This window comes from Garra rufa, chromosome 14 (assembly GCF_049309525.1).
Source record: "Garra rufa chromosome 14, GarRuf1.0, whole genome shotgun sequence".
NCBI lineage: Eukaryota > Metazoa > Chordata > Actinopteri > Cypriniformes > Cyprinidae > Garra > Garra rufa.
In genome coordinates this window covers 39,295,781-39,323,112 of record NC_133374.1, presented here as the reverse complement: position 1 = coordinate 39,323,112, position 27,332 = coordinate 39,295,781, and the positions used below count along the sequence as shown (strand labels likewise).

Below are 27,332 nucleotides of genomic sequence, written 5' to 3'. Positions count from 1 at the left end.
TACCTTTTTCACATTTTACCGTTTGTATGTGCATTTTAGTGAGGCATGTGCATTTGCATTGCACACAAGAAAAGGTTGGTGTTGAAAGAAGATGATATGGAAGGAGGAAAGAGGATGTATTAATATCAAGAATGTGTATTGGACATTGTTTATTAAATCAAGCACTTCATAGAACAGGGAAGCATGAAACTGGAAATTGTGAAAAATGTGGTCAAGCAGAAAAAGTAGAACATGTAGGGGAGAGTGAGGACGGTTGCAACACTTTTTTTTTTTGCATTTCCATTAGTTTCTCGGAGACTATTTGTACTAGAAAGCTGAAATTTTACTACAATAAAGCCACATCTGTCAGCTACTCACTCATATTGCTGCAACATGTGTACATATGATAATATATGCACAATTTACACTTAAATAGACGAAGTGAAATGTTGCAACATTTAATAAAATGTAATTAAATCATTGTTATATATCTTTTTTTGCAATTCCTTTATGTTATTTGTGCACAGTCTTTAAAAAGGTAAATTGGCTGTATGAAAACAAGGAATGCCAAATGAAAAACATTAAGCAACAAGTAGATTTTTTACCTATTCACTTAAAAAAAAACAGGTGAGGTGCCTAACTATTAAAGGGGTGCATTAATATTATCATTATAAAGTTACAATTATGTAATGTTATGGCAAGCTTTTAAATCAATATTGTGGTAAGGGACAGTATGTTGGGACGGTTTCAACAGTGTGTTGCAACTGTCCCTACAGTGATAGCCTTGATAAAATTGGTATATGTGACCCTGGACCACAAAACCAGTCTTAAGTCGCTGGGGTATGTTTGTAGCAATAGCCAAAAATACATTGTATGGGTCAAAATTATTGATTTTTCTTTTATGTCAAAAATCATTAGCATATTAAGTAAAGATCATGTTACATTAAGATAAAATTCCTACTGTAAACCTATCAAAATGTAATTTTTGATTAGTAATATGCATTGTTAAGAACTTAATTTGGACAACTTTAAAGGTGATTTTCTCAGTATTTAGATTTTTTTGCACCCTTAGATTCCAGATTTTCAAATAGATGTATCTCGGCCAAATATTGTCCTATCCTAACAAACCATACATCAATAGAAAGATTATTTATTGAGCCTCCATATGATGTATATATCTCAGTTTTGTAAAATTTAACCTTTTGACTGGTTTTGTGGTCCAGGGTCACATATTAGCTTGACATAATATCACTTACACACGCTATGCCTATTAGAAGCTCAGAATGCACTGATCAAACTGTTATGTTTTTAAAATGCGTCACACAAACAACTTAGACACTATGACCAAAAATCTCATCTTTAGAAAAAATACTTTTTTACCATAAAAAAAAAATATATATATTTTTTTTTTTGTAGAAAGAATGATCACATGTGGCTGATTTCTTCCAGGAAGTATGATGGGCCAAAAAAGCATGTGCAGTATGAATATCATCTCTGTATCTTATTCCTGCTTGAAGAAAGATTCAAATTAATTAATTAATTCTTTGGGAATAAATAATTTGGCACTTCAGATTTTATTGGGAGACAGACCACGGCAAGATAATTTATAATGAATTATTTTTCTATTTGAAAGAAACAGGAGGCTTCCCTGCTATTATGCGCTTCACACTCCTTTCCAATAGGTGGCGGGAATGCACCTTTTAAGTCGGTCTGCCAACCGCCAGTAAACTTCAGAAGAAGAAGAAGAAGAAAAAGAAAACGAAAAAGTTGAACAACAAGCAGAACGAAATGTTTGCGGAAACGGTATCGTCGTTTGCGTATTTACATCTAAAGCTAATTACTGTATCCGTTCATACATAAAGCTTGTAACTATCGGTACAAATTGGGAGTACAAAATGAGTACTTTTTAACAAGGATCCACTTTCTTATTTGTAGTCCGAAGTTGGATGGATGTTTGTGATAGGAGTTTGTAGATAATAAAAGAGGAAAGTCATGGCTATAGCTGGCGCCGCCACACAGTACGTGTTCTCGGATTTCGTACTCAAGGAGCCAGCGACAGAAAACAGGTATAAAGGCATCCGTTTAGAGCTGGCCCTGGATAAGATGGTCACCTGTGTCGCGGTGGGTCTGCCTCTGCTTCTCATCTCTCTAGCCTTCGCTCAGGAAGTGTCTGTCGGTATGTTATTTTTGTCACAATGATAAGATATTATGCCTAAAAGTCATATTTTGCTTGTCTGTGTAATCTGAAAAATTTCACTTCACACTGAAACTATTTTCTAACTGATGATGGTGATCTGTTTATTGTTAAGAGCAGTGAAGGCATGCATGACCTGCATTTGTCACATTTACTTTTGGTGTTTTATGCTGAGATTTGTTTAATGCAAATTTGTTTGTATAGCCTATTTAATGACAGATCAGTTTCCACTATAATTATTATTGTATTTTCAGAAATCAGGTGAGTTTGCACAGAGTTAATTGATTGCCTTAACTGTAATTTCCCCATAAAAAAATAATGTTAAGGGTAAGTAGCTCTAGCAGCTTATTCTTTGAACATAACCAGCTCTGGATGGGTGTGCTCCTGTTGCTGCAGATAAATATATATTTCATCTTCAGAGGTATTCATAGCATGCATACTCTTTTTATGAGGCTTCAATAGGTGTGACTGCAGATTATGGTGTATGTTATTACATGAAACGCATTATGTTAAGCTATATATAATTTGGTAGCATTAGTATAAGCTAGGTTTATTGTATTTTTTTTTTTTCATTTAAAACATGAACATGAAGTTCTGCAATAATAATAATAATTAAAAAAAATCATCAGATATCTATGTGCTACATCTCAGTTTACAATTTTTTTTAAATCATAGTTTTTATTTAGCATCAAACAATATTATCCTTGTTGACCATCTTAAAAAAACATTTCTGCAAGTGTGGCATGAAGATTAAAGATTAAAATGATTGCATAACAGCTCCTAGGGAGTGATATAAGAATTTGAATTGTAAAAGGCATGCTGTTTACAGTGTTTTAAAAGCGTTAGCTGTAAATATAAATGACTAGTTGTCTACAATTGCAAATAACGATAGATGCTGTCATAGTCACAAGAGATCAAACACTATTGCTTCTCAAGTGGCACGCAAGCACGTTTGAGCTTTCATTTACCATATTTGATGTGCTCTATCAATGTGTATCATTAATGTTTTTTTATGAATTAGGAGTTAAATGTAATTGCTTAATTGTATAATATTTAGGATGTGGGAAAATAGCCAACTAGTTGAAATTTAGCCATTTTAATGGTACTTTTTAAAAATAATACATGATATCTTTTTGATTGCATTTCACCTCAGGCTTTGCATGCTTTTTTTGTTTCACTCATTGCCTGCTTAGAAATGTCTGCTTGGTAGATGAGTGAGGTGTGGGTATTTACCAGTTTACCAGTGAATTTTCTCATTCATTTTTTTTGCTGTCAGTTTGGTTTAGTGGAAAATAAGAACAACTTGAATAGCAATGCATTTAGAATTTCTGTTTGATTATTAAATGAAGCATTCCAAAATAATAACTGTAATGTTAATGTTAAAAATTAGATCGTACTCATATATTGCGGTGACAGATGCTAAAACACCACAAGCACAAATGCTTGAGATTGTGTAGCAGACAAAGCTGCACTGCTTATTCACACCGAGAGAATTGTTGGGGCTGGAACACATCAACAGTGACGTTATGTAAATTGTCCGATTTGCGTGGATTCGACTGGAGGGATAGTTCACCCAAGGCCGATTACTAGGGGCGTGACGAGACATGAGACTGTGTTCACGAGAACGAGATGAGATTTGTTAACTTTTTAAAAGAAATCCTCGATGAAATGTATAGGGAAAATAGTATTTTATTTTATTTTATTTAACTAAAAAACACAAAATGCAAAAAATGTTGGTGCATTTTGACATGAACTTGTACTTAATGAAAATGAAACTTCTATTTTAATGAATTATATGCAGTAATAAACATGTAAACTAAATCTGCATGTTTCTGGATAAATTGAAAAACTATTTCCTTTTATAAATTGGAGATCACGATTCTGAATCGATTCTTTATTCTTGATTGTTAAACATTTATTATGTGGGTAACACTTTATTTTACAGTCTCCCAACTAGTTAGCATGCATATTACTAGAATACTAGCCATTAATTAGTACCAGTTAATGCCTTCTTCTACATGAACTTGTTCTACATCACTGATACCTAAACTTTAACAATGACCTTACTATTAACAAGCAGCAAATTAATTTATTGAAGGAAAAGTCGTAGTTAATAGTGAATAAGCATTCCCTATTCTAAAGTGTTACCAACTATTTAAAAGTACATTTATACATATTATTTAGAAATATAGTTATAGCGTCTTAATAACATAGCATTTATTAACACGCTATAACTATATTTCTACATAAAATAACACATATTCCTACTGTAATTTATGATCAGTTCAGGTAGTTAAAACATTAGTTGTTATCAGTTAGCTGTTTTTTGGAGCTCATCTAAAGTGAAGACTATCTATACCCCGTAAAGCAGCAGAAATTAATATACGGTATGCCAACAAAATAAGCAAAAAAAAAAAAAAAAAAAAGCTTAATATGTTGGTGTAGTAAGAAGGTTGTCTTGTTTCAGTTTCATGGCTGAGTGGAAATTCAGTGCAAACAGTGAATCACAAAGTACCAAGTGTGGCAAATTTTCATTTACATTTCAAATAGAAGACTCACAATTAGCTAAAAATAGAAAATTAAATATATTCATAAATACGTGGTCAAAAATGTATTTTTTTTTTATCATATTGCAGCGATTTAGATTAATGTTACTGCTAAGTTATGTTTTCTGGAGGTGAACAGGATTTAAAAAAAATTTCAATGACATTGCAGAGGTTTATTTTTCATTTTAAACCAAGTGTACAGTTGTATAGTTCTGTTTTTTTTTTAAACTTGAGATAAATATTTCTATGTTCTGTATCACTCTGTGTTTCCTTTTTCTGTTAAGAAGATGGTTGAGCCTTTAAATCTCCTTTGTAAAAGTTACGAGGCATAAATAGTCTTCAATTTAGATGAGCTCACAAAAATAAACTGACAACTACTAAATTAGCAAAGCATTTACTAACACACTGACTAACTATTACTGTATGTCTTAATAATAGGTAATGTACATTTAAAGTTTATTAATCATTTAGTTACATTTTCTAAATGATCTTATAAACTACTGACAACTGGTCTGTTGCTCATATAATGGGCCTACTAAATTTAGAAATGATTAATTGATCATTAATACATTATGAAAATACAATTATTAAAAACATAATAGATATGCTTATAAATCAGGAACAAAACATTTATAGCTGAATTTATGAACTGCTTATATATTATGTGGGTATAATGCTTTAAAAATGATTAATATACCATTTCTTAATGCTCAACTAATGAGAAATAGCGTGCAGTGATTGTGTTTCCATGTGTGGCACACCACAGAAAATTGACCAACACTGTTGCACTTCTCTCTGGTTATGTGTTTTGTTGGCTGTTTCCTTCTATCTTTGCTCTATTTTCTGAAAAAAAAAAAAAAAAAAAAACTATTCACTACTTCATACCCTTACGAAACAAAAGATTTATGGAAAAAATACTGCAAAATATAATGCAATATATGACATAACAAATTTCCCTATATGTTAAACTAGTGTGTACATTTTTTCAAAATACTACAATATATTCATTGACCACGTGTATGTATAGTCGTGCTCATAAATTTTCATACCCCTTGAAGTATATGCTAAATCTCAATTATTTTCACAAGAGGGATCATGAAAACTGTATGTTATATTTTATTTGGTACTGTCCTGAATAAACTATTTAACATAACATGTTTAAATATACCCCACAAGACAAAATAATAACTGAATTTATATAAATGACCTTTAAAAAAAAAAAAAAACTATTGAATCTTAATACTGTGTGTTGTTTCCTGGTTGATTTTTATTTTTTGTAATAGCTGAATCCCTTGTTTGTCCTGTTCAGCTGCCTGCTTTTCTTCAGAAAAATATTCCAGCTTCAGCACATTCTTTGGTTTTGTTTAAGCATCTTCTGCAGAATTTCACACCTTCCAAATGTGACTGTATGATTTTGAGATCCAAACAACATAAAGTATTAAGATTCAAGGGTATGAAAACTTTTGAATGGAGTAATTTTTTAAAATAAAGTTATATAAACATCTGTTATGTGAAATGGCTTATTCAGGACAGTACTAAATATAAAATAACATGCAATTTTCCTTCTTATTTTGTTAATTATTAACATTTTGCATATTCTGCAAAGGGGAATGTAAACTGGATGGATGGATAGATAGATAGATAAATTAGCTTTTTGTCATCTACATTGCTTGTGCTCATCCATATAATGAAAATGAATAGCGGCCAACTTCATGATTTAAAGAAAAAGAAGCAGAAGTCTTTACTAATTTACTTTTTTTAATCTAAATAAACCTGTTTCTCTTTTCTCTAGGTACACAGATTAGTTGTTTCTCCCCTATGAAGTTCTCATGGCGTCAGGCTGCTTATGTGGATTCGTACTGCTGGGCAGCAGTGCAAACACAGGACACAGGAGGCCAGCCACTATGGCTGCATAAGGTAATCCCATAAAACATTTTCACACTTTGTTTGTTTTACTGGTTTCTGCTTAATATTGATGTCCAGACCTATCACAATAACTCAAATTAATTTTAATTTTAAAAAATCCTCCATCACAAATAAACCTCTTTGTGGATTCCCTTTCTTTGATTTATTTATTAATAAAGTAAAGAAAGGGATTGCCCTCCATAACAATTGTCCAATAAAACCAAATTACTCAAATTACTTTTACACTTTATTGGCCCAATTATTAATTACCAAAAAATCTGATTAATCGGTTTTTCGAAAGTACTCTCCAGAGCAAAGCAACATACTTTATGAATTGATGAGTGATCACTGATCAAGCTCTCTACTGATTTGGTCAATGCATACATTTATTCAGGAATTAAACACCACTGGTTGTTGTTTGGAGTACTGTAGTCTTGTGGCTTAACTTTTACAAATTTTACATTGAGGGCATGTGGTATAAATGAGACTTTCAACAGACTGCTATCAGACAGTATACCTAGGGTTTTAACAGAGTTACAGTAGCAGTAACTCTATCAAAAGACAGGTTGTACTCTAAGTCATTACATTTGGAGGTTTTAAGTACAATTAGTAAGGCCATTTTTTAAGTGAAGCAAAATTACTAGCATCCCAGCTTTAAGTATCATGTAGTCCATTCATTTAGAATATTTGGAAGATTTTATGATGACTTAAGGAAATATAATGCTGAGTATCATCAACTTAACAATTAAAACTTTACTTAAGCAAAGGTCCTAATATTGAGCCTTGTGGCACTCCATATTGAACCTGTCATTGATATACCACTTCATTTACCAATGCATAGTGACAATAGTCCAATCAAATCTCTGAAAATTGTGAAGATTTGCAAAAGATTAGACAATATCAAACCGATTTTTTTTCTTGTGCACATAAATACCTAAAATAAAATTCCCCAAACATAAAGAAGTCTAAAGCGGCTTAAGTACGGTGACCCAAAAGTTAAAAAAAAAAAAAGTAAATGCAAATCTAAAAAACAAAACTGAAAACATAATGTAAAGTCATAAAACACAATGACAAATCAGGTAGTTATAGCTGTGGAATAAAATATAATGTATTTCCAAAGCTCTGTGGTTCACGCTAAAAAAATCTTGAGATTTTGATAGAGGCACAACAGAAAATGCCTGTGTCAGCGGGTAACATACGCTGAATAGCGATAACATAGCTAGAACTTGTCATAGCTAGAATGTGGCTAAACAACTATATGGTCAATAAAGTGATGATTAAAATCTTGCAACAATGTGAAATGGTGACAGGGAATAACATTTTAATCAAGTAATACATGTTAAACTTATTCTGCAAATACATATACAGTGCCCTCCACTAATATTGGCACCCTTGGTAAATACAATCAAAGGGTGGCTATGAAAATAAATCTGCATATTTATCCGAAAAATTCACAAAATTGTAACCTTTCATTGAAGTAAAACGATGGAAGCTGATGGGGAAATCTCATTATGAAATTATTGGCACCCCTCGAAATTTGTAAAGTAAAATAGTTCTGAAGTATATTCTCAAGTATATGAAGTATATAATAAAATAATAATAATTAGCACACCAGGGTGGCCAGGAGTGTAAAATTGTCTAGCTCTGACTTTCGGTTCCACAGTATTATAAACACAAAGGTCAAATACCCTTAATCATTCATCACCCAGAGTAAAACCAAAGAATGTAGTTCTGACGTGCAGAACAAGTTTGTTGAGATTCACAAAATAGAAGGTGGAAACAGCTAAAGCATTGAAAATCCCTATTTCCACCATTAGGGCAATAATTAAGAAGTCCCAATTAACTAAAGATGTTACAAATCTGCCTGGAAGAGGACATGTGTCTATATCATCCTAATACACCGTAAGGAGGAGACTTTGAGGGGCCAAAGACTCACAGCTGGAGAATTGCAGAGATTAGTTACTCCAGCATATTCAGTTGTCACACACGACTGGCCTCTATGGTCAGATGAAAAAACCCACCAGTTGGTTTTGGTGTAAACAGGGGTAAAAAGCACCCCATATCTATGGTTAAATGTACTGCTGGATCTTTAATGCTGTGGGCCTTTTTTCCTCCTGGACATCTTGTTCAGCTACATGGCATCATGGATTCTGTCAAATATCAATAGATATAAAATCTAAACCTGACTGTCTATATTAGAAATCGTATATGGGCTGTTGTTGGATCTTCTAGCAGGACAATGATCCAAAACAAACATAAAAATCAACACAGAAATGTGTCACTGAGCACAGAATGAAGCTACTGCCATGGCCATACCAGTTCCCTGACCTGAACACTGTAGAAACTGAAGAGAAGCACCACCATGAAGCTGGAGCCTGAAGGGTTTTGTTGTTTCTGAAATGTCAGAGTGTTTTCTGACAAATAATTTTTCAAAGAAATAAACGGAAGAAAGTAATGAATGTATTGTAGGACAACTTAGCCCCTAAAATGCACTTCTCTCCTCTCTCTGCAGTTTTTCCCTTATATCATGTTGCTGTTGGCAGTGTCAGTTTACATGCCAGCGTTGTTTTGGCGGTTCACAGGAGCTCCTGTGCTTTCTTCTGATCTGACCTTTATAATGGAAGAACTGGACCGTTCCTATAACAAAGCAATCAAGCTGTCTAAATTAATTTACACGGAAGATAAAAAGGATTCAGATTCAGCCCGCAGGTACTCACCCAGTTAAACGGGACATGCACACGAAATATCTGACAGTTCTTCTTGACATGCTTATAAGGTGACTGGGTTTACAGAGCTGTCACATGGTTTGCACACACAAACTAACCCCCCATTAGTATGTTTCTATTGAAATAGCTTTCTTCACAAACATTTTTCATCTCTCACCAGTCATAACATATTCTGTCACATACCTATAACATTTAAACCTGCTATTCGTGCATGTCTTTTCTTTAGCACTGTGAAAGATATCCCCGGCAGCTCTAACGGTTCTATGGTGGGACAGTACCTGAAGACCAAATGCTCTTCTCGAGGACTACTGATCCGATACCTCATCTACCGCATCATCACTTCCTTGGCCCTCATGTTAGCCTGCATCTACCTTGGCTATTACACCCGCCTCTCCGTCACAGACGAGTTTCAGTGTGACATCCGAACTGGCGTGATTATCAACGACTCCTCGATACCTCCGGTCGTTCAGTGCAAGCTAGTTGCCGTGGGCATCTTTCAGCTCCTGAGCTACATCAATCTTTTTGTGTATTTGCTGCTGTTGCCGGTGTGCTTTTACGCCATGTCGGTTCCGTTCAGAAGGACTTTGGAAATCTTGAAACCGTACGAGATGTTACCCACTATAAATTTCACGTCGTTTGGACCGATGACATGGAATGATCTAGCATTATATCTGCTGTTTCTGGAGGAGAACCTCAGTGAGCTGAAGAGTTATAAGTACATAAAGGTGTGTTGATCTGGTTTTGCTATCTTTCTTGTTGTGTAGACTCCTTTGTGTGATGCCTGTAATGTCTGTGTTACAGTTGACCGTGTCACCGTGCATACAGAGTGTAAAATGTTTATGTGAATTAGGGCTGGACGATTAATCAAAAATAAATTGGAACCAAAAGGCAGAGCCTCCTAATCGACGCAATTTTCCCAAGTCAGTTATTTTGGTTTTTAATCCTATTAATACTTTCCTCTTAAAAACACACTACCGCGTGTGTAGTCGGCACTATTTAGACGTGAATGATCGTTTTTGCAGCGTCTCGCACATGAGTGATGCGTTATTTTTAATTTTAGAATTTTTTTAGTTATTATTTTCTACTTTACTCATTATTTAAAATGATATGCATTTACAAGAGATATAGTTATTTTCTACTTTTCATATGACAACTTTTCATATTACAAAAAATGTATTTTGATGCTGGTTATTTTCTACTTTTGAAATGGCAATATTCATTTATTTTGTTTGCAAAAAAACTAAAGCTGTTTTATTTTGGAAACTTGCTTTTTACAATAAAACTGAAATGTGACTTTTTTCCCCAAGACGTCTTAATTTCAAGCAGGCGTTGATTTTAATTGTTCGAAATATTCAGCAGAACAAATAACCACAGTTTTGTTTTTTTTCAATTATTTTAAAATCGCTAAGAAATACACTTATTCATTAGAAAAAGAAAAAAAACCTGCCTTTAATAGTTGAGTATATTTATAGTACACACCTTTAATGAATAATAAATAAATCAATAAATACAAAAATAAAATAATCATTCAGTAATCATAATCAAGCTAAAGTTGTCAATTAACCGTGGTTTTGATTGTCAGTCAAATCGCCCGGCCCTAATTTGAATTAGCTATTAGTTGTTTGATTAATTCAATATTTACATTTTATTAAGTTATTTATTTTTTATAATTATAAAGCGAATCATTAGGTTGACCCTGTTAACACTGATTGATGGGTGGTACCAACATCCACGTATTTGAAGCTTCAAATGGAGTTTGATTTTTAGAAATGTAGCAACAAAGATCAGAAGCTTTACCACAGAGAGGTATAATTCTTTATCAAATGATTGTAAAGTGCTTTAAGTACAATAGTACATAGTAAAGCACTATACATTCATTCAGTCATTCACTTTAGCTTTTCATGTAATCATAAACTCTTACATCCAGTTACTTGAAGAAAGCACCATTCTTACTTAACAGATTATAGTAAGTTAGTGTTCTTGAATTTAAAATAAATGTCCATGTGAAATTGCAAAAATGCATTTGTTTAAATTCATATTGGCTACGTTATTTTGGAAATGAATGTATTTTAAAGCTGACCATAAAATAATAAAACACATCTATTGTGAATGTCTGTTTTTTGTGTGTGTGTGTGTGTGTGCTTTAAGAGATTTTGTAATATGTGTGCTTTATGTACACAGGTGTTGGAGTTGGTAAGTAAAGGGAAAGATGACTCTACTGACATCAATCTGCTGTTGCAAACATTGCGACTGGTTCAAACAGATATGGTGGATGGCAGATTGGCAGGAAAGGGCCTGAAACACTCCAGCACCAACAATGGCGACACTGATAAGAAAGGTGTGTTTGCTGGTCTTTGAACTACAGATAAATTCACAGATCACTAGCATTGTCTTTCTGAAGAAGGTCAGATCATGAGAGAGTGACCATTTTTTCCTAAGATGATATGTAAAATCAGGAAGTGTGTTACATAGACACATAAGATCACATTGATCTGTGACCCTCTTGATGTAAACAAATGTAAATTTGTGTTTCCTTAGAGATTACTCTACTGCTGCAGGATGGTGACGTGAAAAATCATGAAGATGAGAAGGCTGTGCGCCAGAGGATGATCTAAACTGCTGTTTTCAGTATATGGTGACTGCCTGCATCGCACCCAGGCTCTGAACATCTCAAACAGATGGAGGCATACATTTTTGGGAGAATGGAGGAAAACCGTTGAAGTCTCATCCTTTCATAAATGCGTAACTAAGATCCACTAACTGCAATCAAATTCTGTTTCAGTGCTTCTTGTGGTGGGGTTGGGGTATTAACTGCTTTGTATGACTTTAATCTTCCACGTTCAGTTTACAGGACCACTCATAATAATGTTTTCACTGCAGAAAATGTGTCTGGCTTGAACAGTTATTCTGTTATTATCACTATTGTGACAACAGTCCTATACTTGACTTGCTAAAACTGACATATTTAGTTACATGCTCATGTTGTGACCCAACCAGACAAAAGCTGCCTGTGAGCATTTGCCAATTCGCTCAGTCTGAAATAATGGGAGAATTGTAATAAACTGGAAGAAAATGTTAATCTATGGAGCTTCTTTTTGAGGAAAAAAAAAAGAAAGAAAGAAATGGGACAATGGATAATCTGCAGTTTCTGCCAAGATTGATATTGTCAATTTGTTTCCCTTTCTGCATTCATGTGTTCTTTTTTTAATACTTGTGTGAATTGTTTTATGTCTGTCTGTCTGCTCTGGAAATAAAGATTGATTTTTACACTAGTTGTGGAATTTCTACCTCAAGTACAGTTGGTGTCATAGTCCACAGACAGAAAATAATACCTGAATTTAAGAAAAAATTTTGTTCGTAATGTATGTTGTTACCTTTCATGCATTTTTCTAGCATTATGGAGACCGACAAACTGGAAATATTGGGAATTTATGTACTGCTGTGATTAATTTAGAAATTGTCACCACTTCCCCCATCTGTTGGTTGTAATTTGAAGTGGCAGAGGTGGGACTTTCAAGTCACAAGCAAGTCTCCCAAGTCATAAATCTCAAGTCATCAAAGAGTTAAATTTAATGGGATAATTGACTAATTAAGTGCTGATTGAGCATTAGTGATGAACACCTGCTGTTAACAATCAGCATCCCTGAGGAAAAGAGAAACAGGAGAACTACATCTGACTAAAGCCACAGCCTTAGATGGAATCAGCTGAAAAATAAAAACCACACACAAACAATGCCACCATAATAGTGGTCAAGGTTTGCTTTAGTTAGTCTCTTGACGCTTTTGCTAGTTCAAAACAAATTGCTTTTAAGCAATTGTTATATTGTTTGACAGCATGCATTTGTGCTCTGCTGAATCAAATATTTTTATAATAAATTTTTTCACGCTTTTTTTGTTTGTAACTCGTGACGAGTGAACATCATGAAGTGGTTTTTGGTTTATTGACCTATGTTTAGCCATTACTGAACTGCTATTTAAAAATTTTTACTGAACAACTGCCACCATTATGGTTTAAAAAAAAAAAACTTGACAGATCAGGCTTTTAGACATGAACACTTGTCATATGATCCTCAACAGTGGTGACAATAATTACTGCAGTGCATGATGGGAGTTTTTAATAGGAAATGTTGTTACCTAACATGCATTGCAGCATGAAGTGTTTTGTTGATTGTGACCATTATTGAGATTCATATGCTGGTTCTTGATGTTTGCGTGTGCCTGAAGACTGGGGGCTTAATTTTCTTTTATATGCATTGCATAGTATGTAAATTTATATATAACTAAACAAACATGCTGTATTAAAGAGTTAATTATAAATACCGTAAATATATACATTAAATAATATTACTCATTTAGATTGTTTCCCATTTAGCTCTAGACTATTTCATCAGACAAACACAGCTAACATATCTTCACAAAGTAGTGATATTACTGCTTCACAACACTACATGCATTGTTACATGCAGTGTTGCAAGAGTCCAACCAAATGCAACACTGATCTTCATGATGGTGGCTTCATTTTAACCAATAAAACATCGACATCTGATCCTCTGTAATTCTCAATAAAAGCCAATAATGACTGATTGCAGAACAGCAGAACCATACGTCACAGCAGTCACACGGCAGCAGCGCCACGGCAGCAGGCTCAGACGGTAGTGGGCGGAGTCTCCTGCTGCAGCCCAATCAGGTCCCACAAAATATCCGTCCTAAATAGTATTCGAAAATAGAATTGGTATGTCCTAAAAAGTATTCCAAAGATTTCCGGACGGTCTACTACAATTTACCTTTAGAATTCGAAGTACGGATTAATGCGCACTCTAACGGCTATTATATTGCCCACAACACATTGAGTGTTGAACGAGGATTTGATTAGAACTACAAATACGCATAAAAAGTGTAAAAAACTACAAACATGGCGTGTATGCGCGACCAACGGATGGGTAGAAAAATGGGGTTTAAGCACTGATCTATAATAGAGAACTAGTAATTATATAGATCAGTGGGTTTAAGTTATAAATAATCAGTGTGTAACCTTATAAAAATATATATTTATTTAATGTTATTCGCATTATATTTCATGTGCAGCAACATAATGAACTTTTATAATGGCAGAAACAAATGATGAGAGTCTGCTGGCCAAAGAGCCCTTCATGTTTCACTTTGAATTTAAGGATGATATGGACATTTCCTAAAAATGTACATTTTGTACATTTTACATAAAAATGGACATTTCCACCTTTGTACATTTCACATATAGTGTGTGAACAAATCATGCCTCTGGATTAATTGCATGTTTAAAGAGTTTTGATTTATTTTAGGTTTAAACTAATTTAGTTAGGTGAGTAATGTGTGGTTATTATTGTTGTTAAATGTGTGCCTTCTGTGCTATATGTTTTGTTTGATTTTGTAATATTTTTTTTGGAAAATCCAGTTTGTGATGGGTATAGTGTATAGTACATGGTATTATGTACAATGAAAAATTGGTTAATACTGAAATGATTAGGTAAAAAATATAGTTTAACTAAATAAAAACATTCTATTGCTCAAGTTTTGTTTTGTTTTTTGTTTGAGCTTTGTACTCAGTTTATACTGTTTAAAAATATATGGAAAAATATAGACGTTTTTCCCATAGACTGTAAAAAATAGGTTTTTCCTGAACGCGGAGTCCGACTCTTAACTGAAAGAATGCTTTGCATTTCCGGTCTGCATTGTTTCTAGTCAAATTAGGGTATATTCCGAGCTAATAAACTAATGTTAAACCTATTAAAATGTTTTTAAAAAAAGCACATGGCTCCATAGCGCCATCATTTGGCAATGTCGCAATGATCGTCATTTGTCAGTGCCTCACTTTAATGAGTGTGTAGATGACACGAAGCAGCGGAAGTTAGCTACATTAAAAACAGATGGACGCTATTTGAATGGGTTCCTATGGAGACCGGAACAGAAAAGCATTCAATCTGACGTTAGAATTCGTAATGGCGGCGCTCATCGTTTACTCAGGAAAAAGGTCTATAAATTGATCATTATTTTCACCCACTTTCTATCTCAGATGGAGACTCCGCCCACTACCGTCTGAGCCTGCTGCCGTGGCGCTGCTGCCGTGTGACTGCTGTGACGTATGGTTCTGCTGTTCTGCAATCGGCCCTATCTCATAAAAGCAGGTGTTCATTACTAACGCTCAATCATCATTTAATTAGTCAATAATCTCATTAAATTTAACTCTTTGATGCCCTGGGTTTAATGACTTGGGAGACTTGCTTGTGACTTGAAAGTCCCACCTCTGTGAAGTGGTGCTTATGTGTTCCATGTAGTTCAGAGTCTAAAATCTTTGACTGGGAACCCTGTTTTATGTTTGTATGTCAAGCTGTGTTTGACACTATCATTCAGAAACTTACACCTGCACCTGTGCTGGGTTTTCAGACTGGAATTCAATGGAATTGGTATTGCTTTATAGTCCAAAGTGAAAAGACTAGAACTCAGATGGGCTGTTTGTGAAAATGTTCATGATTTGCTATATGGCACTAAGTTCATCAAGTTGAGAGACAACAACCCATTAGTGTGTGTGCTTACTACAGCTAAACTGGAAGCAGTTAGGTGGCTTGTAGCCTGCCAATGTATGATTTAGATTTTAAATACAGAGCAGGAAAACTAACATCAGTGCAGGGTTTTCAGATTTTTACATAAATTAACTATTAATGAGATTTTTTTTTCAGTTTTTTTTTTATTATTCTAATCAAAACACAATTATGACATTAATGATAAATTACAGTAATTCACATTTTTATACAGAAAAATACTGTATATTGTTTTCTTAAATTGCATACAAATTTATGTAAAATGACAAAAAATGATCTGTAATTAATACAATAAGACGATAGATGATAAAACAATCAAATGACTAGCAGCACAGTGTGCCAAACAAAAACCGTACAATTAAAGTAAAATGTCATATAAGACTTGATCTACATATTTTTCATAAATTATTACAATCAAACATTTTCACTGATAAATAAATAAACAAACAAACACTAACAGATTTCTCTGTCACTAACAGACAAAAATTGTTTATTGAAGACAAGTACATGGTATCAGAAGTGCTTGGCATTCAAAAGTTCCTGGGCAGACAAGGTTTTCTATTTATCCCATAAATCAGGAAAAAAAAGGGAGAGTCAGTATTTCAAAGAAATTAGAATTTTTCATGGAAATATAAACTTGAAACTTGAACCTGAAATGAAGACAATTTTATAAACTTGTCTTCTGTTACCTTGCAATTTAATTTCTTGGGTTGGGTCATGTCACAGTACATTTACAGGCACCTGACTGCAAAGGACAACTTAAAGAGAATGAGTTTAGTGGAAGTATGGACACAGAAATTCACAAATCTGAGAGATTTCACATTTTTTGAGTTTGAAGTGTTTGCTTTAGTTGGGCTATTTGACTTGAGTTTTATATGTTTTTATCTAGCTGCTGTAACTATGTTAGTTAAGGTAAAATCAGCAAGAGAAAATGTCATCAGATAGTGTTGGCTACTTTCTGATGGCTCAGATATCATCATTTGGTTCTCTGATTTCATTCAGTCTAATCTGTGGTGTCAACTGCACATCTTTTCCTACAGCAAAGCAATGGTTCTACAGACCAAGATTCACCCGATTTTTAATCAGATCATTTCAAAGATAAAAAAAAAGCTACTGTATTCTGGGTGCATCATACAAAACTTATCCAGGGCTCCCAGAATGCATTGCGGCATGAAGCATGTCACCATTGTTGAGATTCATACACTGATTCTTCCTGTCTGTGTGTGTCCAAACATGCAGTGGTTTAAGGTGATTTGTGAATATATTTAAGAAATTAAAGGCTGACACATGGATCTGATTAAAACACCATTGGATCTTCTGTTGATACAATGCTTTCTTACAGTCACAAATATGAAATTGATAGTATATATTAAACAGTAAATAAAATCAGCTGATTAGTTCACTACATGATGATATCATTGACATCAACAAACTTAGTTACAGCAGCTAGAAAACATTTAATCAAATAGCCCAACTAAAGCAAACGCTTCTCACCATAATGGTGACTTCAAACAGACATCAACATTCAAACCTCTGTTAATCTTAATAAAAACTTGTTTAAATGTATGACAGAAATAAAGTAAATCTGGTGGAGCTTGACATCAAATGAAGTTTGCGTTTTCACTTTCAACCAAAAGACCAAATCTAGTGTGACGGGACGCTTTATTAGAATGTTAGAAGATAATGTTTTAACAATGTTACCAATTAACATTTTTAAATATTTAGTTTAATATTAAGTTATTTGAGTGTTTTTTTATCACATTCATTAACGCAGCATGACACTTTTTTTCTATATATTGAAACATTTTGAACTCCTGTGCATTTTAGACACTCAAACCATCAGCACAAGAATCTCAACAATGGTGACAAAAGGTTCATGCCACAATGCATGCTGGGATAAAATGAAACTTCCAGCATGCACTTCAGCATGAATAAATTATGCAGCTGCATGGTCTTAAGGTGCGTCCACGCCATATCGGAATTCCAGTAATAACAAGATTCCAACTTGTAAAACGCGTTTACGTCTTCGTAGAACTTGTAATTACAACTGGTGAACTGGGAGTCTTCTGAGAGCTACGACTTGACCAACGCAGGCTCTGTTTAGGCGTTGATAGTGTTGCCACAGAGTCCGAGGACAGGAACAGCTCCAAGTTGAATATCACATGCTATCACTCATGTTCTTTACTTACCTGTGTTGTTAGCTCATCAACATACAACCAGCATTCACTGATCATTTATGTATTCTGTGCTTACTATAATAAATATGCTGTTAACAGCAATTGTTTGTCAGAACAACCAAAGAAACATTATTTAGAAAAAAAGTCAGAAACCCTACTGAAGCAAACAAACACTGGCCACCAAAATGGTAATTCAGACCAAACATTTTCAATAAAACAAACATCTGAACCTCTGTTAATTCTCAGTAAGATGTATGACAGAAATAAAGTCAAACTGGTTAGTAATAAGTGTAATGTGTAATGGCTGGCAATCATTTGTAGTTCTTGTTCCTCATGGTTCTGTTCTTGTTCCTCTTTACTTTAGTGATTTGGCTTGTTGACAGCAGGTGTTCATCACCAATACTCAGCAATTACTTACACTCACCCTGAAAGTGTTACTTTTTCTCTGTTTAGTGTGGACCCTTCAGGATTTTCCTCTGGGTTTGAATGGGTTAATCGTGTAAGATAAAAAGACTCAGCCACAAAATTTATTTTAACATCAATAAACTGTTAATTAGTTTCATGGCAAACAAAGTTTGTTGCCAGTAGTTCAATGTAAATTCAAGTAAAAATTCAAGTAAAAACAGCAACTCACTGTAAAACCTAACAGTGGAAAAGAAGTTATTTGATCTCAATAAAACAATGGTAAAAGCTGAAATTAAGTGTTATTCTATGTGTTTTGCACAATAATATAAGAGAGATCTGCTAGTGTTGAATGTTCTGTTGGGATTTCAAGAGTTTCATTTTGTCTGTTTTGTAAGGTTACCATTGTGCTGAAAAGTAGAGCCTGTGCTTCAGTCCAGGCGAAGCCCAAGAAATACTGCTAATATATTTCACGTTGTTTTGTTTTAAGATAGTTAAATTGTGTAATTGCTAATGCGATGACAATCTCTCAAACAGCTCCAATTTCATGTGCAAGAAGTTTAAATTTTAGTTGTTTAATTTGTTTTTGATTTAAGCATTTTATTTTTAAGAAGACTCAAATGAAATATGTGCGAAGCATTAGTATGTTCAAGTTAAAAATATTAGTTTATAAACTTGAATGACCATTGGCTATAGTAAGTCATAAATCAAATTAGTTAACATGGGTTTCAATTTAGTCCATTGTATCTTTGTAACTAGACTACAGTAAATAACTGCACAATTAAAAGTGAATTTCTGGCAACAGTGTTGCCAATATATTACTGTAACAATGCCTGGTAAGGTCTAACAGTGTGTCTACTGCTTGCTCAGAACAAGAAGTGTAGTTTGTTAGGTCACTTCAGTACAACTTCATAAGTCAGGGACAGACAGAAATCAAAAGGTCTCTGATGATGTGCTTACTGTTCGATTCATGCATTAACCTTTTGTAAATATATGACAGAAATAAAGTCAATCTGGTTTATAAAAAGTAAAGCTGGTAATGCTGTTTTTGGAGTTATTTTATTAACTTAGAGCTTTATCAAACCAAGGTTGGGTTTTTACTTTCAACCACATTTTGACATCTAAGCAACATTAGAGTCCACATCCAATGTCCAATGGAAACATTTATTAGAATGTTAGAGTATAATGTTTTAACAATGTAATTTTATAATATTTTTATAGTATGGTATCCTCTCTTTTAGGAGAATATTCTGGGAACTAAAATAAAACTTACCGCTGAAAACATTACCAGAAAAGAAAATAATGCTCTCAGGACAAATCGCCAAATAAGATCAGCGCTCCCTTGTAGAAAGTAAGAAGAGAATCGGTGACAGGACGCCACCTTGTGGAGATGCCAAGAGATGCATGGCGTGCGCCCGGTCAGAGTCCGCTTATCCTGACCCTTTGCTGCCCGCCGGTCAAAATGTCCAAAAGCCCGTGACTGGCATTGCATTTGTTTGAAAGTTCTTCTGCTAAAATAATAGGATGCATTGTGTCAGATGGTCAAGACAAATCAATAGACAGCTCCCCTCGGTAGAACGATCTAAGTGCCCTTCGTTTCCTTAACTGACTGCAGCTTTGGCTCGCTGGGCCCTACCACCTTGGCGAGAGCTCGCAGGGACCCGAGGGGTACAGATACCTCGAGCGGGCCAGCAGTCTTGTGCTCGCCACGGCGGCACATATACTATAATTGGATCGATACAGAGAAGATTAGCATGGCCCCTGCGAAAGGATGACATGCAAATCCATGAAGTGCTCCATATTTTTGGCTTGCTACATTTGCACTCCTCTGCTCAGTGGGCCCTCGTGTGGTGAGTATACACAGGTTTCAGCGTGGGAGCATTTTTGTACTAAATCGCGAGACACCCTCACCATCTCAAAGCGTTTTAGAGATATTTCATTGCGGACCCGCTCCATCACACCACGCGACAAACTCACGAAGCACATGGCTGTCGTCATACTCCGAGCTTGAGAGCAGGGCGAGGAGAAGTGTGTCTTCTGCGCTTATAACCGCATGGCAATTAGCCTGAGCACTTCAACGCTCCCTTGTAGAAATTAAGAAGAGAATCGGTGACAGTACGCCACCTTGTGAAGATGCCAAGAGATGCATGGCGTGCGTCCGGTCAGAGTCCGCTTATCCTGACCCTTTGCTGCCCGCCGGTCGAAAAGTCCAAAAGCCGTAAGGCCAGCCCGTGACTGGCATTGCATTTGTTTGAAAGTTCTTCTGCTAAAATAATAGGATGCATTGTGTCAGATGGTCAAGACAAATCAACAGACAGCTCCCCTCGGTAGAATGGTTCAAGTGCCGTTCGTTTCCTTAACTGACTGCAGCTTTGGCTCGCTGGGCCCTACCACCTTGGCGAGAGCTCGCAGGGACCCGAGGGGTAAAGATACCTCGAGCGGACCAGCAGACTTGTGCTCGCCACGGCGGCACATATACTAAAATTGGATCGCGGGGACCCGAGGGGTACAGATATCTCGAGCGGACAGCAATCTTGTGCTCGCCACGGCGGCACATATACTAAAATTGGATAGATACAGAGAAGATTAGCATGGCCCCTGCGAAAGGACGACACGCAAATCCGTGAAGCGCTCCATATTTTTGGCTTGCGACATTTACGCTCCTCTGCTCGGTGGGCCCTCGTGTGGTGAGTATACGCAGGTTTCAGCGTGGGAGCGTTTTTGTTCTAAATCGCCAGACACCCTCACCATCTCAAAGCGTTTTAGAGATATTTCATTGCGGCCCAGCTCCATCACACCACGCGACAAACTCACGAATCACATGGCTGTCGTCATACTCCGAGCTTGAGAGCAGGGCGAGGAGAAGTGTGTCTTCTGCGCTTATAACCACAATGCAATTAGCCTGAGCACTTCAACGCTCCCTTATAGAAATTAAGAAGAGAATCGGTGACAGTACGCCACCTTGTGGAGATGCCAAGAGATGCATGGCGTGCGCCCGGTCAGAGTCCGCTTATCCTGATCCTTTGCTGCCCGCCGGTCAAAAAGTCCAAAAGCCGTAAGGCCAGCCCGTGACTGGCATTGCATTTGTTTGAAAGTTCTTCTGCTAAAATAATAGGATGCATTGTGTCAGATGGTCAAGACAAATCAACAGACAGCTCCCCTCGGTAGAATGATCCAAGTGCCGTTCGTTTCCTTAACTGACTGCAGCTTTGGCTCGCTGGGCCCTACCACCTTGGCGAGAGCTCGCAGGGACCCGAGGGGTACAGATACCTCGAGCGGACCAGCAGTCTTGTGCTCGCCACGGCGGCACATATACTAAAATTGGATCGATACAGAGAAGATTAGCATGGCCCCTGCGAAAGGATGACACGCAAATCCGTGAAGCGCTCCATATTTTTGGCTTGCGACATTTGCGCTCCTCTGCTCGGTGGGCCCTCGTGTGGTGAGTATACGCAGGTTTCAGCGTGGGAGCGTTTTTGTTCTAAATCGCCAGACACCCTCACCATCTCAAAGCGTTTTAGAGATATTTCATTGCGGCCCAGCTCCATCACACCACGCGACAAACTCACGAAGCACATGGCTGTCGTCATACTCCAAGCTTGAGAGCAGGGCGAGGAGAAGTGTGTCTTCTGCGCTTATAACCACAATGCAATTAGCCTGAGCACTTCAACGCTCCCTTATAGAAATTAAGAAGAGAATCGGTGACAGTACGCCACCTTGTGGAGATGCCAAGAGATGCATGGCGTGCGCCCGGTCAGAGTCCGCTTATCCTGATCCTTTGCTGCCCGCCGGTCAAAAAGTCCAAAAGCCGTAAGGCCAGCCCGTGACTGGCATTGCATTTGTTTGAAAGTTCTTCTGCTAAAATAATAAGATGCATTGTGTCAGATGGTCAAGACAAATCAACAGACAGCTCCCCTCGGTAGAATGATCCAAGTGCCGTTCGTTTCCTTAACTGACTGCAGCTTTGGCTCGCTGGGCCCTACCACCTTGGCGAGAGCTCGCAGGGACCCGAGGGGTACAGATACCTCGAGCGGGCCAGCAGTCTTGTGCTCGCCACGGCGGCACATATACTAAAATTGGATCGATACAGAGAAGATTAGCATGGCCCCTGCGAAAGGATGACACGCAAATCCGTGAAGCGCTCCATATTTTTGGCTTGCGACATTTGCGCTCCTCTGCTCGGTGGGCCCTCGTGTGGTAAGTATACGCAGGTTTCAGCGTGGGAGCGTTTTTGTTCTAAATCGCCAGACACCCTCACCATCTCAAAGCGTTTTAGAGATATTTCATTGCGGCCCAGCTCCATCACACCACGCGACAAACTCACGAAGCACATGGCTATCGTCATACTCCGAGCTTGAGAGCAGGGCGAGGAGAAGTGTGTCTTCTGCGCTTATAAACACATGGCACTTAGCCTGAGCACTTCAACGCTCCCTTATAAAAATTAAGAAGAGAATCGGTGACAGTACGCCACCTTGTGGAGATGCCAAGAGATGCATGGCGTGCACCCGGTCAGAGTCCGCTTATCCTGACCCTTTGCTGCCCGCCGGTCGAAAAGTCCAAAAGCCGTAAGGCCAGCCCGTGACTGGCATTGCATTTGTTTGAAAGTTCTTCTGCTAAAATAATAGGATGCATTGTGTCAGATGGTCAAGACAAATCAACAGACAGCTCCCCTCGGTAGAATGATCCAAGTGCCGTTCGTTTCCTTAACTGACTGCAGCCTTGGCTCGCTGGGCCCTACCACCTTGGCGAGAGCTCGCAGGAACCCGAGGGGTACAGATACCTCGAGCGGACCAGCAGTCTTGTGCTTGCCACGGCGGCACATATACTAAAATTGGATCGATACAGAGAAGATTAGCATGGCCCCTGCGAAAGGATGACACGCAAATCCGTGAAGCGCTCCATATTTTTGGCTTGCGACATTTACGCTCCTCTGCTCGGTGGGCCCTCGTGTGGTGAGTATACGCAGGTTTCAGCGTGGGAGCGTTTTTGTTCTAAATCGCCAGACACCCTCACCATCTCAAAGCGTTTTAGAGATATTTCATTGCGGCCCAGCTCCATCACACCACGCGACAAACTCACGAATCACATGGCTGTCGTCATACTCCGAGCTTGAGAGCAGGGCGAGGAGAAGTGTGTCTTCTGCGCTTATAACCACAATGCAATTAGCCTGAGCACTTCAACGCTCCCTTATAGAAATTAAGAAGAGAATCGGTGACAGTACGCCACCTTGTGGAGATGCCAAGAGATGCATGGCGTGCGCCCGGTCAGAGTCCGCTTATCCTGATCCTTTGCTGCCCGCCGGTCAAAAAGTCCAAAAGCCGTAAGGCCAGCCCGTGACTGGCATTGCATTTGTTTGAAAGTTCTTTTGCTAAAATAATAGGATGCATTGTGTCAGATGGTCAAGACAAATCAACAGACAGCTCCCCTCGGTAGAATGATCCAAGTGCCGTTCGTTTCCTTAACTGACTGCAGCTTTGGCTCGCTGGGCCCTACCACCTTGGCGAGAGCTCGCAGGAACCCGAGGGGTACAGATACCTCGAGCGGACCAGCAGTCTTGTGCTCGCCACGGCGGCACATATACTAAAATTGGATCGATACAGAGAAGATTAGCATGGCCCCTGCGAAAGGATGACACGCAAATCCGTGAAGCGCTCCATATTTTTGGCTTGCGACATTTACGCTCCTCTGCTCGGTGGGCCCTCGTGTGGTGAGTATACGCAGGTTTCAGCGTGGGAGCGTTTTTGTTCTAAATCGCCAGACACCCTCACCATCTCAAAGCGTTTTAGAGATATTTCATTGCGGCCCAGCTCCATCACACCACGCGACAAACTCACGAATCACATGGCTGTCGTCATACTCCGAGCTTGAGAGCAGGGCGAGGAGAAGTGTGTCTTCTGCGCTTATAACCACAATGCAATTAGCCTGAGCACTTCAACGCTCCCTTATAGAAATTAAGAAGAGAATCGGTGACAGTACGCCACCTTGTGGAGATGCCAAGAGATGCATGGCGTGCGCCCGGTCAGAGTCCGCTTATCCTGATCCTTTGCTGCCCGCCGGTCAAAAAGTCCAAAAGCCGTAAGGCCAGCCCGTGACTGGCATTGCATTTGTTTGAAAGTTCTTCTGCTAAAATAATAGGATGCATTGTGTCAGATGGTCAAGACAAATCAACAGACAGCTCCCCTCGGTAGAATGATCCAAGTGCCGTTCGTTTCCTTAACTGACTGCAGCTTTGGCTCGCTGGGCCCTACCACCTTGGCGAGAGCTCGCAGGGACCCGAGGGGTACAGATACCTCGAGCGGACCAGCAGTCATGTGCTCGCCACGGCGGCACATATACTAAAATTGGATCGATACAGAGAAGATTAGCATGGCCCCTGCGAAAGGATGACACGCAAATCCGTGAAGCGCTCCATATTTTTGGCTTGCGACATTTGCGCTCCTCTGCTCGGTGGGCCCTCGTGTGGTGAGTATACGCAGGTTTCAGCGTGGGAGTGTTTTTGTTCTAAATCGCCAGACACCCTCACCATCTCAAAGCGTTTTAGAGATATTTCATTGCGGCCCAGCTCCATCACACCACGCGACAAACTCACGAAGCACACGGCTGTCGTCATACTCCGAGCTTGAGAGCAGGGCGAGGAGAAGTGTGTCTTCTGCGCTTATAACCACAATGCAATTAGCCTGAGCACTTCAACGCTCCCTTATAGAAATTAAGAAGAGAATCGGTGACAGTAGGCCACCTTGTGGAGATGCCAAGAGATGCATGGCGTGCGCCCGGTCAGAGTCCGCTTATCCTGATCCTTTGCTGCCCGCCGGTCAAAAAGTCCAAAAGCCGTAAGGCCAGCCCGTGACTGGCATTGCATTTGTTTGAAAGTTCTTCTGCTAAAATAATAAGATGCATTGTGTCAGATGGTCAAGACAAATCAACAGACAGCTCCCCTCGGTAGAATGATCCAAGTGCCGTTCGTTTCCTTAACTGACTGCAGCTTTGGCTCGCTGGGCCCTACCACCTTGGCGAGAGCTCGCAGGGACCCGAGGGGTACAGATACCTCGAGCGGGCCAGCAGTCTTGTGCTCGCCACGGCGGCACATATACTAAAATTGGATCGATACAGAGAAGATTAGCATGGCCCCTGCGAAAGGATGACACGCAAATCCGTGAAGCGCTCCATATTTTTGGCTTGCGACAATTGCGCTCCTCTGCTTGGTGGGCCCTCGTGTGGTAAGTATACGCAGGTTTCAGCGTGGGAGCGTTTTTGTTCTAAATCGCCACACACCCTCACCATCTCAAAGCGTTTTAGAGATATTTCATTGCGGCCCAGCTCCATCACACCACGCGACAAACTCACGAAGCACATGGCTGTCGTCATACTCCGAGCTTGAGAGCAGGGCGAGGAGAAGTGTGTCTTCTGCGCTTATAACCACAATGCAATTAGCCTGAGCACTTCAACGCTCCCTCATAGAAATTAAGAAGAGAATCGGTGACAGTACGCCACCTTGTGGAGATGCCAAGAGATGCATGGCGTGCGCCCGGTCAGAGTCCGCTTATCCTGACCCTTTGCTGCCCGCCGGTCGAAAAGTCCAAAAGCCGTAAGGCCAGCCCGTGACTGGCACTGCATTTGTTTGAAAGTTCTTCTGCTAAAATAATAGGATGCATTGTGTCAGATGGTCAAGACAAATCAACAGACAGCTCCCCTCGGTAGAATGATCCAAGTGCCGTTCGTTTCCTTAACTGACTGCAGCTTTGGCTCGCTGGGCCCTACCACCTTGGCGAGAGCTCGCAGGGACCCGAGGGGTACAGATACCTCGAGCGGGCCAGCAGTCTTGTGCTCGCCACGGCGGCACATATACTAAAATTGGATCGATACAGAGAAGATTAGCATGGCCCCTGCGAAAGGATGACACGCAAATCCGTGAAGCGCTCCATATTTTTGGCTTGCGACATTTGCGCTCCTCTGCTCGGTGGGCCCTCGTGTGGTAAGTATACGCAGGTTTCAGCGTGGGAGCGTTTTTGTTCTAAATCGCCACACACCCTCACCATCTCAAAGCGTTTTAGAGATATTTCATTGCGGCCCAGCTCCATCACACCACGCGACAAACTCACGAATCACATGGCTGTCGTCATACTCCGAGCTTGAGAGCAGGGCGAGGAGAAGTGTGTCTTCTGCGCTTATAACCACAATGCAATTAGCCTGAGCACTTCAACGCTCCCTTATAGAAATTAAGAAGAGAATCGGTGACAGTACGCCACCTTGTGGAGATGCCAAGAGATGCATGGCGTGCGCCCGGTCAGAGTCCGCTTATCCTGATCCTTTGCTGCCCGCCGGTCAAAAAGTCCAAAAGCCGTAAGGCCAGCCCGTGACTGGCATTGCATTTGTTTGAAAGTTCTTCTGCTAAAATAATAGGATGCATTGTGTCAGATGGTCAAGACAAATCAACAGACAGCTCCCCTCGGTAGAATGATCCAAGTGCCGTTCGTTTCCTTAACTGACTGCAGCTTTGGCTCGCTGGGCCCTACCACCTTGGCGAGAGCTCGCAGGGACCCGAGGGGTACAGATACCTCGAGCGGACCAGCAGTCATGTGCTCGCCACGGCGGCACATATACTAAAATTGGATCAATACAGAGAAGATTAGCATGGCCCCTGCGAAAGGATGACACGCAAATCCGTGAAGCGCTCCATATTTTTGGCTTGCGACATTTGCGCTCCTCTGCTCGGTGGGCCCTCGTGTGGTGAGTATACGCAGGTTTCAGCGTGGGAGTGTTTTTGTTCTAAATCGCCAGACACCCTCACCATCTCAAAGCGTTTTAGAGATATTTCATTGCGGCCCAGC

The 27,332-nt window shown here is 38.8% G+C and overlaps 1 protein-coding gene and 10 non-coding genes across 12 annotated transcripts; all 11 read left to right on the top strand.

Annotated features, from left to right (window-relative positions):
* The first annotated feature begins 1,727 nt into the window (after window positions 1-1,727).
* panx1a (pannexin 1a) lies at window positions 1,728-12,622 on the top strand. 2 transcript variants are annotated; one of them, XM_073817698.1, is made up of 7 exons: window positions 1,728-1,782; window positions 1,915-2,155; window positions 6,512-6,636; window positions 9,137-9,333; window positions 9,577-10,075; window positions 11,532-11,688; window positions 11,889-12,622. In XM_073817698.1, exons 2-7 carry the CDS (start codon window positions 1,972-1,974, stop codon window positions 11,963-11,965), a joined length of 1,239 nt encoding a protein of 412 aa, XP_073673799.1. In that variant the 5' UTR covers window positions 1,728-1,782; window positions 1,915-1,971; the 3' UTR covers window positions 11,966-12,622. The 2 variants fall into 2 exon arrangements, with proteins under 2 accessions (XP_073673799.1, XP_073673800.1); XM_073817699.1 differs by having other exon boundaries at window positions 1,736-2,155; window positions 11,909-12,622.
* Window positions 12,623-20,203: 7,581 nt separating this feature from the next.
* Window positions 20,204-20,310, top strand: LOC141285516 (U6 spliceosomal RNA). The gene has a single exon (XR_012338644.1). It is a non-coding gene; the product is annotated as a U6 spliceosomal RNA (small nuclear RNA).
* A 730-nt stretch (window positions 20,311-21,040) lies between these two features.
* On the top strand, window positions 21,041-21,147 carry LOC141285533 (U6 spliceosomal RNA). Its single transcript, XR_012338662.1, has one exon. It is a non-coding gene; the product is annotated as a U6 spliceosomal RNA (small nuclear RNA).
* A 648-nt stretch (window positions 21,148-21,795) lies between these two features.
* Window positions 21,796-21,902, top strand: LOC141286053 (U6 spliceosomal RNA). Its single transcript, XR_012339177.1, has one exon. It is a non-coding gene; the product is annotated as a U6 spliceosomal RNA (small nuclear RNA).
* A 648-nt stretch (window positions 21,903-22,550) lies between these two features.
* On the top strand, window positions 22,551-22,657 carry LOC141286051 (U6 spliceosomal RNA). Its single transcript, XR_012339175.1, has one exon. It is a non-coding gene; the product is annotated as a U6 spliceosomal RNA (small nuclear RNA).
* A 648-nt stretch (window positions 22,658-23,305) lies between these two features.
* LOC141286057 (U6 spliceosomal RNA) lies at window positions 23,306-23,412 on the top strand. The gene has a single exon (XR_012339180.1). It is a non-coding gene; the product is annotated as a U6 spliceosomal RNA (small nuclear RNA).
* Window positions 23,413-24,060: 648 nt separating this feature from the next.
* LOC141286050 (U6 spliceosomal RNA) lies at window positions 24,061-24,167 on the top strand. Its single transcript, XR_012339174.1, has one exon. It is a non-coding gene; the product is annotated as a U6 spliceosomal RNA (small nuclear RNA).
* A 648-nt stretch (window positions 24,168-24,815) lies between these two features.
* On the top strand, window positions 24,816-24,922 carry LOC141286049 (U6 spliceosomal RNA). The gene has a single exon (XR_012339173.1). It is a non-coding gene; the product is annotated as a U6 spliceosomal RNA (small nuclear RNA).
* Window positions 24,923-25,570: 648 nt separating this feature from the next.
* On the top strand, window positions 25,571-25,677 carry LOC141286048 (U6 spliceosomal RNA). The gene has a single exon (XR_012339171.1). It is a non-coding gene; the product is annotated as a U6 spliceosomal RNA (small nuclear RNA).
* Window positions 25,678-26,325: 648 nt separating this feature from the next.
* On the top strand, window positions 26,326-26,432 carry LOC141286047 (U6 spliceosomal RNA). Its single transcript, XR_012339170.1, has one exon. It is a non-coding gene; the product is annotated as a U6 spliceosomal RNA (small nuclear RNA).
* Window positions 26,433-27,080: 648 nt separating this feature from the next.
* Window positions 27,081-27,187, top strand: LOC141286079 (U6 spliceosomal RNA). The gene has a single exon (XR_012339202.1). It is a non-coding gene; the product is annotated as a U6 spliceosomal RNA (small nuclear RNA).
* Window positions 27,188-27,332: the final 145 nt, after the last annotated feature.